This window comes from Cryptomeria japonica, chromosome 5 (assembly GCF_030272615.1).
Source record: "Cryptomeria japonica chromosome 5, Sugi_1.0, whole genome shotgun sequence".
In the NCBI taxonomy this organism is placed as follows: Eukaryota; Viridiplantae; Streptophyta; class Pinopsida; order Cupressales; family Cupressaceae; genus Cryptomeria; species Cryptomeria japonica.
Window position 1 is genome coordinate 459768495 of NC_081409.1, and position 12705 is coordinate 459781199.

At 35.7% G+C, this 12705-nt stretch overlaps 1 protein-coding gene across 7 annotated transcripts in view; it reads left to right on the plus strand.

Moving 5' to 3' along the window:
• Positions 1 to 3433: 3433 nt before the first annotated feature.
• Positions 3434 to 12705, plus strand: part of LOC131060909 (uncharacterized) — a 191911-nt gene continuing 182639 nt past the window's right edge. For 2 of the 7 annotated variants that reach the window (XR_009110462.2, XR_009372627.1), the window contains exon 1: positions 3434 to 3810. Coding sequence is in view for 5 of the 7 variants with exons in the window: in XM_057994354.2 (XP_057850337.2) it covers positions 3724 to 3810 (87 nt within the window). In the remaining 2 variants the exon portion in view is untranslated. The remainder of the gene's footprint in view (positions 3811 to 12705) is intronic. The other 5 variants (XM_057994350.2, XM_057994359.2, XM_057994368.2 and 2 more) reach the window with 3 other exon arrangements.

Consider the following 12705-nt stretch of genomic DNA (forward strand, 5'->3'; position numbering starts at 1 on the left):
TTCTGATTGAAATAATTTTTTCATCAAAGACATACATATAGTTAAAATAAATTTGAAAGTATACCAAGAAGATCCTTAACTTGGATAAAAGGGTTCTATACATTTAATAACTTGTATAGACCAACAATTTTCAAGTTTGATGATGAAAAAACAAGTAGTACAATATAATATTAAAATTTTTGTCCTATAAAATATGTGCAAGTAAAATTTCTCAATACAAAAGTTTTTAATTTAATATAATATAGTAATATTTACTGCCTTATTCATATTTTTAAGTCTAAGCCATATGGTATCTATAACAATTGTAAGGAGATAGAGCATCATCTAAGTGCTTTACCTCCAACCATAGATTAGGTAATCCTTCACTCACCTTTTTACCAGAAGTGGCTCAACCTTTTAATGATGGTGGTAGATAATAACACTTCTAATAGTACCATGACCAAATATGAGAACTAGGTGTTTTAAAGTATAATCACTATCATATCCATACAATCATACAAACCCTAGATATCCTCTAGCTATTGATGAATTTCAACTACCTTGCAGTCCCGAGAGTATAGTGAACTAATAATGCATACAACTATAACATCATTTTTAGCCAAAGTGTTTAATAGTACTCCCATTCTGATTATACAAAAAAGTGGTTTGTCTATTCACAACACTACTATCTCTTTCTTGACTCATGAAAATAATCATAAAATGATTGTAAAAATATAATGTGCAATTCGAAACACAAGTTTTTCATAAAAATATAATTTCCTAAACTCTTACCATACTTTGCCCTTAGTGAGAAACTTGATACTATTATCATTAGATTATTATCTTTTAACTATACCAAACATGCAAGTTCATTCAATGTGCCTATATAGCAAAAAAATTGAGTCTTACATAGGGTTGTCCACATGGTTTGTACTCACTTTTTGAAGTATAAATCATACATAAGGTTGCCACAATCCTATTTAATGTGCTTATATAGCAAAAAATTAGAGTCTTACATAGGTCTGTCCACATAGTTTGTACTCACCTTTTGAAGCAGAAATCATATATAAGGTTGCAATAATCCTATTTTTTAGATATATACTATATACAAATCATGCATAATGTTGATTTGAAGAGATAGCATGGAATACTGGCCTAACGTAATTTCAAGAATCATCAAGGCATACAACCATGATAATGTAGGCCATAACCACACACACACACACACACACACACACACACACACACACACACACACACACACACACACACACACACACACACACACACAAACACACACACACACACACACATGCGTACAAATGAGCTCACATCATTGATCCAAATGCACAAAAGGGAACCTTTATATACAACAACTAATGCATATACATGTAAATAGTTATGATGAGTATTTATAGCTATGATTATGTAACTTATCCAACACACACACACACACACACAAATGAGCTCACATCATTGATCTAAATACACAAAAGGAAACCTTTATACATAACCACTTATACATATAGATGCAAATAATTTTGATGATTGTTTATAGATTTGATTATGTAACTTAACCACAATAATCTAAATGCAGAAAAGAAAACCTTTATACACAATCATTTAAAATCTTTATACCTTTATACACAATTTTTTACAACCTTTGTACCTTTATATTATAACTATTTATAACACATGCAAAACATTTAGATCAACAAGATATCAATTCAAATCATGGATAATTTGTAAATAATGAAATACTAATCATCATAAGAACACATATTGCACTTAGTAGATAATATCAAAATATTGCATATATACACACTTAACCAATTGTTTAAACATCACAAATTATGTCCATGATGAGTAAATAAAAACAAGTTGCGATAGAAGAAGGGAGCTTTCAAACATCTATTTGGTCCTCGACTAAATTAGGCTTTAAGAATACTCCAAAGGCTTGTGGAAGCACAATTGGAGTGATAAAAGGAGGTGAGATTTGGAGAAACACAAATAACTCAAAGAAGTCGAATGAATAAATCTAGAGAAAGAGAATGGGTACACATAGAGAGATAATGGGAACACACCAATGAAGACACAAGAAGTAGATGCCAAAAAGGTAATTTGAAAAGTTTTGTGATGTTATTCTAAAGTTTGTTTATTAATTATTATGTTGAGTGTATGAATTTAGTTGAAATTGACCAATTCATGTAAGTCACCAATCTAGAAAATCCTAGTAGGTTTCTTGGATATTTTTGATATTGATAGTTGATAGATAACTATCCATCATTTTGCTCATATTTTGTTAATTATACTCCATAACTACTTAAAATTAGATGTGTTGGAAGCAAAATGCTGAAATCTAAACTATGTTGTTCTAATAGTTTATGTAAGATTGAGGTTGTGCTCATGTTTTTGATCTTTCGTTTTGTGACCTTGAGATTGTGCACAATTTCAACATGAGACCTACAATAACAACCTTTGATAAATTAGGGCTCAAATACCCATAGAAAATGGTTCACCTACGTTTGTATTTGCAAATGAAAGACTTGATGGTGCTAAGAAGTATTGTTGGAATCCTTTGTGGCAATAGGGAATCCCTTAGACTTCCTCAATTCTAGTTAGGCCTTGTTAATCAATTCAATGATTTTTTTATAAATTGGAGGACATTCCAAGCAACACATGCAATATATGTTCAAGTAATTAACAATGATGTAACAATTACTTAAATTTGATGTAATAGATGAAACATATTGAATGCTTGAATATTTTATTAAGTGCATTAGAGCTAATTTTTTGATATCTTTGACGTAAGAAGTAATACAATTATGTCAGTGATACCAAGACAAATATATAATATAATTATTTAGTGATTAATAGCATTTGAATACACAAAAAATAATTTAACAATAATATTCTTTTAAACAACTTATAAACACACATAATTTCAAATATTCAACATACATATAGACAATAAATAATAAAATTAAACTAAATTAATCTAAAACCACAAAAAATTTGAATTCGTAAGGGAGAAAGCTCATGGAAGTGACCCTAAATTGGCTCTAGGCCATTGGTTGTGGGCAATGAGGACCAGCATCTCCTATTCCCTAGACAATGCGAAATTATAATTAAATTTAAGTAATTATTACCCTAGTAAAGCAATGATCAGGGAGTATAGGTCAACTCGTCCTCAACTAATTTTGCCTCTGGTCAACCTGGAACGACCTATAAGCTTCTTCCACGTTACAAGATTGGACGACTGAGATCCTGTCCCCTGCTTCTGAGCTGCTATTTCTGAGCCATTCGATTCCAGATCATCGGACGGTTCTAAAGAAAGTCCGTATGGCGGGATCTGACGGTCAGGATTTCAGGTTTAGACTTGTAAGAGAGGATGGAGCTTTTGACCAGGCAACACGTGTCGCTTGGACGTAAAGGTATAGAAAAGTACACGTTCACACGAGCGCGGAGTGTTGGGGTGTTCTCTATTTTCTGTAAGCATTGGGGATGAATGGCTGGGGTTTGGGCGTAATCCACTCCTCTCTTTGATGGTTTGCTGGCTCGCGGGCTAGCTCATCGCCATCGCCATCGCCATCGTCATCGCCCTTGGATTGCAAAGAATATGACCATCGTTTGCAGTGTCCATGGCCTCTGGCATTGCCATTGTCATTATCACTGTGTGGAGCTCATTCTGGACCAGGGTTTACGTTAGGCCCATTTTGGCCCGTGCTTAGCTACAGAAGAGTAATGGATGATTCATGGCAGCTCAGAGCTTGCAGCTCGTCTCGCTCTTCTTCACAGCATTTTCCTTTGCCTGGAGGATCTCGTAACCAGGTATGTTCGCTTTTGCAAATCTGTTGCTTCAAAATGGTTGCTTGATCATGGGGTTTTCACTTGTTTAGAACTATTTCAATTCTAGTTATGTTAAATGGGTGCGATTGATGTGTCGGACTCTTTGTGAGCACTCTGCCAAGCAAAATGGTTCACTTGATTTATTCTTAAGCATTTTTTCAACCACCAGAAAGAAGCCACAGTGACTTCTATTTACTCCTGCTGTTCTTGTATAATTCTTGGCTTATTGCAAGACTGTCGTCGGTAGCATTGATTGTCTTAGTCTTGTGGACGTTCTCAATATTTCTCACTTTATATGGAATAAGAATAATACAGCAGTAAGCGTACGTGGATAAAAGAAGAAAGCAAATGGATGAGCAGGCGGGGTATTATGCTAATAGAATGCCCAAACATTGGGAAAGACAAAAAATATGTGAAAGAAAAACTCAGAATTAAGGCTGAAATCGTAGGGAAGGAGAAGATACTCATAGCTCAAATAAGGAACAGCTCTTATACACTCTGGTGTGAGTCAGGTAGATGGATGATTCCGAAGAAAGAATAGGAAGAGATAATACTTGTATTTTGCACCCAGGAGGAGTTGGAACGTAGAAACATTTTATCACAGAACACTCAGCTCACGAGAACCTTAAAAGCAGATTTCATGCTGCAACTAAATGGAGAGTCTTGAATAAAGAAACCTGGGAAATCACCGATTAAAACCAATATAAGAAGAAACGCAGTTCACATGAACAAAATTAATTGTCAAAATCAGCTCCCTTTGGGTGGTTGAAACAGCTGTAATCATGTAGGTAATTAAAATTATCTCTATGCCTTTCTATGACGGCAATCCACTTCAGCAGAATTCGTACACAACAACTTATAGTTTGTTGTGTCTGTGAAAACCTGTCGTTGCTTTCAATAAAGGTGATTTTATTGATGTTTTCAGAAGAATACTATGGAACCCCATTTAAAACCAGAAGACAGCAGGCTATGCAATTGGAATGGGGCATGATCCAGAAGGTTAAAAAAACAAACTATAAACAATAAATACTTGCGAAAAATTCACAGTTTGAACCAGATGATCTAAAGGTATAGGTTGTAGAAGTGCAACAAAATACTCTCCATCCTAGATACAATAGTATTACATCAAAGAAAGAAAATTTAACCAATGGAGAATGGACAAGAAATGTCCTTTTTAAGTCCATGATGACTAGCGCAATTTGTACCTAACCACGCTTAGACTGTGGGGTAGCATTCAGCATATAGGATCAACCTGCACAAGTTGTTGTTCTTAGATCAAAAGATGTACATACCCTATGCCTCAAGTGGGGCAGGATAGAACCTGTGAAAATTTTCATAAAGAATTAGCAAGCAAAGATTAGGAAGTGATAGAATTATGGGCAGATGTTTATTAATTATAAAATAATTGACATTGTGAAACTTGGAATTTGTATGTGATATGGCAATAAAAAATAGAAAGGCCAAGAGCTAAAGAAAAGATGAAACCTTACTTGCATCAAATTTGCAAGACATTATGATTGATACACTTGGGAGAGTAACAGTTGGTTAAGTAGAGGTAATTGGCATAGTTATCCTTGGATATTATAACTATAAAACGTGTCAAATGATAGAATATGGTATAGAGATGCTTGTCCTAATTGTCCTAGACAGGAACACAAATCAGAAAGTTGTTTCTATAAAATTAGCAGGTCAGTGTCAAACAAAGCAAAATTACTACCTATGTGGATCTGCAACGAAGCAATAATGCGTGATTCTAAGATTAGTGGTGTGAGAACTTGTGGAAACCCTCAAATCATTACCATCAGCTAACATGGATTATTGATAAATTCAGAGAGGCTATGGTGAACAGGTTGTCTTTCTTGTGGTGGTTGATAGGGTTTGTAGTGTGCTTCAGGAAACAAGAGACAAACACAAATACCCTGGGAAAACCTCCACGGAGGAAAAAACCCAGCATTAAAGACCTACAGGTCAGATTATATATTCTCCCTTAATATCACAAGTACAATACTTATCTTCCTTGTCAGATCTGATCCCTTCTTGTATGACAGATCTGCACTTCTAAGCTCTTCAAGTCTGCACCAAAGATTGCCTTTGTTCCTCTTGGACAAGTTCGCATAAGTCTAGACAAGTTCGCACAGGTTCGCATCCTCCTAGTGTAAATTCGCACTTTTCATGCAGAGCTGATTTGCTGAATGCTTGAGATTGAATGAATGTATTTGACTTGTGAAATGTCTTTTATTTATATGCACCTTTAACCCTTATTTGTAAGTCGGCCTCCTTTAAGTTTTGGCGCCAATATTATTATGGCGTGTGTATTTAGGATAGCGTGAGGAATAGGGCAGGGTCTAGACTTGGGGCACGTTACCCTTTAGGGCCTAGACCTAAAAGGGTTCGGATGTTGCCTTAAGGCAATCCGAACCCTATATAGCCCTAGTTACAAACAACACTCCCTCTTAACTAGGGAAGAGGAGAATACATAATCTGAACCTTTAGAGTTCCATCTAGCACACAAGCATAGAAAGTGTAATACACAAGTGGGTCTTTACATAATTACAATTATCCATCTAGCACACAAGCATAGATTGGACATAAATCATTCTTGCACACAACCAAAGGATGATTCAAAGTGCTGCAGATAGAGTCACTGAGATTGAAGCTCCCTCTCAATCAGGGTTCTGATTTCCACAACACCAAGTCTGACTTAGAAGTATTCGAACTTCACTCTGGATAAATGTTTGGTAAGGATGTCCGCAATCTGTTCATCCGTGCTAATGTACTTTAGATGAATGGCGCCTCTTGCATCATGTCTTGAATCAACACTCCCTCTTAACTAGGGAGAAAAATAATGTTACAACCAAGTTACGTGATTAGTGACCAAACCTAAGTAATACATTCAATGTTCAATTTGTACTCTGAACTTAGCTATCAACTTCAATACTCCTTAGAGAGGATCACAATAAGTAGCTTGTAGTAACATCACATAATAATAACCCATAGTATCCATCTTGCATTCCCTGTAGAGGATGAATCCAAACTTTAACATGCACGCCTGCAAGTCATGAATTCATACATAAGTATATTCATGCACATCGTGGACTCTTTCCATGATATCCGTCATTCATTGCCTGCTAAGGATGAAGGAGAACTTTCAATTTTAATCTTCTCTCAGAGAAGATTGCAACACTATCTTTATTTCCATTTTGCACATAAGTATCCTCCTTAATCTTCTCCCAGAGAGGAATGCAATACTTTTACCTCAATCTTCTCCCAGAGAAGAATGTAACATCATAATCTCCCATCTTGCACACAAGCAAAGAATGGAATAACATAATCTCCATCTTGCACACAAGCAAAGAATGGAATAAACATAATCAGAATATTGTAGTCTTCCATCTTGCACACATGCATACAATGGAACTACATAATATAATCTTCCAGCTCGCACACAAGCATAGACTGGATCCACTTTATATTGCCAGCAGAGGGTGGAGAGGATCTTTTCTACCATCTTACATTGCCCGCAGAGGATGGTTAACAATTACTCTTCTCCTTGAGAAGATTACAATACCATCTTACATTGCCCGCAGAGGATGGTTAACAATTACTCTTGTCCCTGAGAAGATTACAATAACACCTTACATTGCACGTAGAGGGTGGTTTGATACAACACAATGTATCACTGAGGTTGAGACTCCCTTTCAACCAAGGCGGTGTTCTTCACAGCTCCAAGTCTATCTCAAGCTTCAAGAGACTTGGTGAGAACATTTGCAACACAGGATTGTCTTGCCATAAAACATTGAATTGTCAAATATTTGTATACAATTTGATAATAAATCAAATAACTTTAACAAGAATTTTGAGAAGCCACGCTGCTTCTCTTGAGGCAACACTTGCAACAGTGAATTAGCTTCAGCAGTACTCAATGCAACTGAGGACTGTTCACTATAGGCCCAATGGGTCATAGAGTATCCAAGTTGAAGGAAATGCTTGAACTGTCTTCCGTATCTGTAGCATTTCTTGTTCAATCAGAACCTGAGATAATCTTCTAAGGTGATTACAGCTTCAACTCACAATCATTTGTGCTTTGAAAAGTATTTCGGGGCATGCTTAGCAACAATCATGCTTAGCCTTGTTCATGAAGCACTCGCCAATCAACAGCCTGTCTTCAGATGAATTTGCAAAATCAGATTTAGCTACAGACATCCTCAACTTCTTCAAGTTAGTTTCCATATAAGTTTGCAATCTATCATTTTAAGTCTCAAGATATAATTGACTTAGAATAATTTCATTGGATCCTTGACATAATTCTAACTTATATCCAATGTTTAGATGTTGACATCAGTTAGAGTACACTCATCCATATATGAAATCAAAATTATCATTTCAAATACTTTAGACCTTTACAAAACCCTAGGCTTGTCAAATGATTGTCAATTCTTTCATACCAAGTAATCATTATAGGACTCCCTCTTAATCCCTAACATTTGACAATCAATTATAAGAATCAATAAAGAAAGCACTCATCATATAAATCTGAAGATACTAAATTTTCATTTCCCTCATTTTCACTTTCTGTGAAAGGTCCCTATGACGTACCTTTAGTCATCTTTTCAGTAAGGAGATGAGCTGAAGGTTTGTATAGGATTTCATAGCTATTTCAAGCTCCCTCTGAAACTTGAATCAAATATTAACTTTGAAGAGAACAATCAAATTAAAATCAAATATAATTAATCATAAAGGAAGGCTTATCTCTTTCATTGGCTGTTAATCCTCCAACATCCTTAAGCTATTCAAGCCCAAGAATCTCTGAAAGCTGAGAGGCCAACCTTACCCTTCACTTTTGACCCTGAGAGTTAAATGAGAGGCTGATGTACAAACTAGTCAACATCTGGATAGCCATGCCTGAAAGGAACCTTATATACTGATCAGAAGAACAAATGTCAGTTTTAGGCAAGCGATGTACATAACCAAGTTATCTGAACAAATGAAATTGATAAACCTTAGTGACTCAATCACAATATATAGTTGGCCACATACATATGATTGATAAATATCAAATGGAACGAAATCTTCATACTTAGCTGAACAAGATCCTAATTATGTTCAGCTTTTATGGAAGTAGAATAAACTAACAAGTGAAATGCTTACCTCAACCTGTAGTAACCTCAATGCTAATCACAAGAGGAAGCCTCTGTCTTATTGAATCATTCATCTTTCACTCTTCCTACATATGCAATTTACTGCAGCACATACTAACCTCTACTATGTAGGACAGAGCATCAAAGCATCATCATAACCAATTAACAATGATGCATCATTGTCTAGAGAAGCCCTATAGATCCAATCATCCAGCAATAAGAGACATACCTTGCCAGGGTGATGGAATGATCACAGCCAATCGGAATAGGTACTTTTTGTGCCATCAAGTAACACAAAACAACAATAATGGGACAAGGGAAGATTGGCATTTCATGCCTAGCAACAACACCTAGGTCCAATAATAGAGTGTTGCATGTCTAGTAGCAAAATAAATGTACCATTCAATAAAAAAACTTCAATCATCATTAATATTGGATCAGATCACATCAAGGGTTAAGAATCATGAAATATATATCAATGTAGGGTTTAGACCAAAATACTTGACACAAAGAAATTTAAGTAATTACAAAACCTAGAAAATATGCAAACCCTCGATAATACTCTTGATGTGATAGAAAATAAGTTAGAACATCCTTAGCTTTTTAGATAAGACCCCAACTAGGGTTATAACAGCAAGGCACACTGATGCAAATGCTCAAGAGAAGTGAACCCTTCTTGAGAGCAAGGGAATGAAGACACTTATTTGATTGAATCCTTCATACCTTTGATGTGGACCCGTCAATGTCCTTATTCTTCAATCTGATTCCCAAACATTTAGTAAGTCATTCCCCGCAAAGGGTACAAACTTTCCAGGAGGCAAAGTTGAGTGCCCCATCAACTCTATCCTCTATCTTCAACCCTGCCATTATCTTAATCTGAAAAACGAACAGCAACCAAAAGTAAAAGCTTACTGAAATCTGAATGTTAGTATAACCTTAGCTCTGATACCATGTTATTTTGTGCCCTAGATTAGTAATCAGATTTATGCCCTTTAATTATGCCCTAGTTTGTTAATCAGATTTGTAACATTTTAGTAAATCATAATTCAGTAAACTCAGAAATGAAGGAAGTAAACAAGAGACAAACACAAATACCCTGGGAAAACCTCCACGGAGGAAAAAACCCAATATTAAAGACCCACAGGTCAGATTATATATTCTCCCTTAATATCACAAGTACAATACTTATCTTCCTTGTCAGATCTGATCCCTTCTTGTATGACAGATCTGCACTTCTAAGCTCTTCAAGTCTGCACCAAAGATTGCCTTTGTTCCTCTTGGACAAGTTCGCATAAGTCTAGACAAGTTCGCACAGGTTCACATCCTCCTAGTGTAAATTCGCACTTTTCATGCAGAGCTGATTTGTTGAATGCTTGAGATTGAATGAATGTATTTGACTTGTGAAATGTCTTTTATTTATATGCACCTTTAACCCTTATTTGTAAGTCGGCCTCCTTTAAGTTTTGGCGCCAATATTATTATGGCGTGTGTATTTAGGATAGCGTGAGGAATAGGGCAGGGTCTAGACTTGGGGCACGTTACCCTTTAGGGCCTAGACCTAAAAGGGTTCGGATGTTGCCTTAAGGCAATCCGAACCCTATATAGCCCTAGTTACAAACAACAGGGAAGAGGAAAACTAACCATAGACCTTAGGTATCAACAAAAGGAAGAGTTAATTAAGTTGATAGGGATATTGTGAAATAATGGAAGCAATATATGTGGGGCATCATTTAACAAATATTTAAAGGTGATATGTAACTAGTAACCTAAGAGGAAAGAGGGAGGGAAGATGAAGACTAACCCTAAATGTTAGTATTGTAAAATAATGGAAGCAATATATGTGGGGCATCATTATACAAATATTTAAAGGTGATGTGTAACTAGTATTGATATTCCATTACTTAATTCATCAACATGAACCTGAAGAACTTGACACTATAAGTTACATTGCTTTACAAATCAAGGAAGTAGGTGGGAAATTGAGTCACCTCTGAGTGCACAAGCTCGTTGCCTTTTGTGTTTTCTCTTATCAAATAAGGACCCACGTATGGTTGTAAATAAATTTGGTATTTTGTTTAGTGTCTTCAACCATACTTTTGATCTTTGCAATCTTTCCAGTGTACTCAAGTATTAAATCCCAGCAATTAGCAGCACAAGGACTCCAAAAAATGGTGGGATACCTCTCCTGAATAAGTACCCCAACAGCTACATATGCTGTTGTGTTGTCCATGATAATTGGGACAATATTCTCCACTCAAATGTCGTGGATCACCACCTCCATCATATTGCACAAAGCCCTATAGTTCTTGACTTTGTGCAGGGCATCCAAGGACTTTAAGAACACTAATGTGCCACTTGAACTCACAAAAAAGTTTATTAATGTCTTGTTCCTGTCATTTGATAAAATGTTGCAGCCCTTTTTTTTTGGATAACCTACGACAAGTTGTATATTTTTGATGGCTTCTTCTAGCAATGGGCTATTGAAATCCTTGCTGTTCACTACATTAAACTATATTATTGAACTACCAAAAGTTTTCATTGCCATCCTAGCCTCATGGTGGTTTTTGTTTTTTCAAGTGGCACCTTCAAGTGAATGTAGTGCTTTTTGAAAATTGTGGGGAACAAAGAAATCTGGTGAATAATGTAGTCAGCTAGAACTCTCCTCAATAGAGGAATGCTGAATGCATGGACCAATAAAAGAATCTTTAGATAATTCAAGAGTGGCTGTAGAATTTATTATTGTTGCTGTTGCTTCCGTTGTCTTTCTTTTGGTTTCTTTTCCCGAGAATTGGAAATTAGGGCATTCATTTCTCTCCTCACTTATTTGGGCATTTGAGGACACAACATTTTGTCAGCAATTTGTGTGAGGTGGAATTTTAACTAATTTATTCCTCCTCTCTAATCTAACCCACACAATTTGTGTGTCACTGTGCCCTTGGCCTCATCCAATGTGTCATGCTTCCATGTAGGGTCTTCCTCTTCCTTGTCTTCCATTACCATTTCTGATTGTGTATGTTGAGAAAAAAAAAGAAGAAAAATTTCAGCAGGTTTCTGAGTCTTTGATAAGGAAAAAAAAAAATGAAAGCAAAGAAATTAGATTTTTTTATTCGTATTACTAGTAATAGAAGGATGGCTGGGAAATCTGAAAAACAGAAAATTTGGGCAGCGTAACAGCAATGCTTTAGTGTTTGAAATTTTTGAAAAAAAGGAAAACAAATAAATAATAAATACCTTTGCCAAATGTTTTCCAATGTCAATTCAATTGTTGAATCCAACCCCCAATTGCTTTTGATTTAGTCCTCTTTGCTTGATTTGCACTTGTTGAAGACCAAATGAGAGAAAAATGCTTTTTTTTTTTATGTTTTAAAACCTGATTCTACACTTTTTTAATGTAGCTGGGTGTCTATTTAGGACTTGCAGGTTCAAGTGATCTGAATCCTAGGCAATTGAGGGGACCTAGATGTGTTGCAAGTGTTCGGAAGTAATGAGTGGACAAAGTCTTAGAAAGAGAAGAATAGAAGAACTCTTCACATTATGTACCTGGCATACTCTTGAGGGAGATGTATGGCTTTGAATTTACTCCTATCAATCTTATTTTGCCCTACTATTTGTTTTATGTTATAAATGTTTATTTATAGATTAGATGATCTTGAAGACAAAGGCCAATATGAAAGTTGAACTGGTTGAGCTACCATGTGTGATGCTTCATCTCCCAATGGTCAGAATTTGGGTTGTGCAA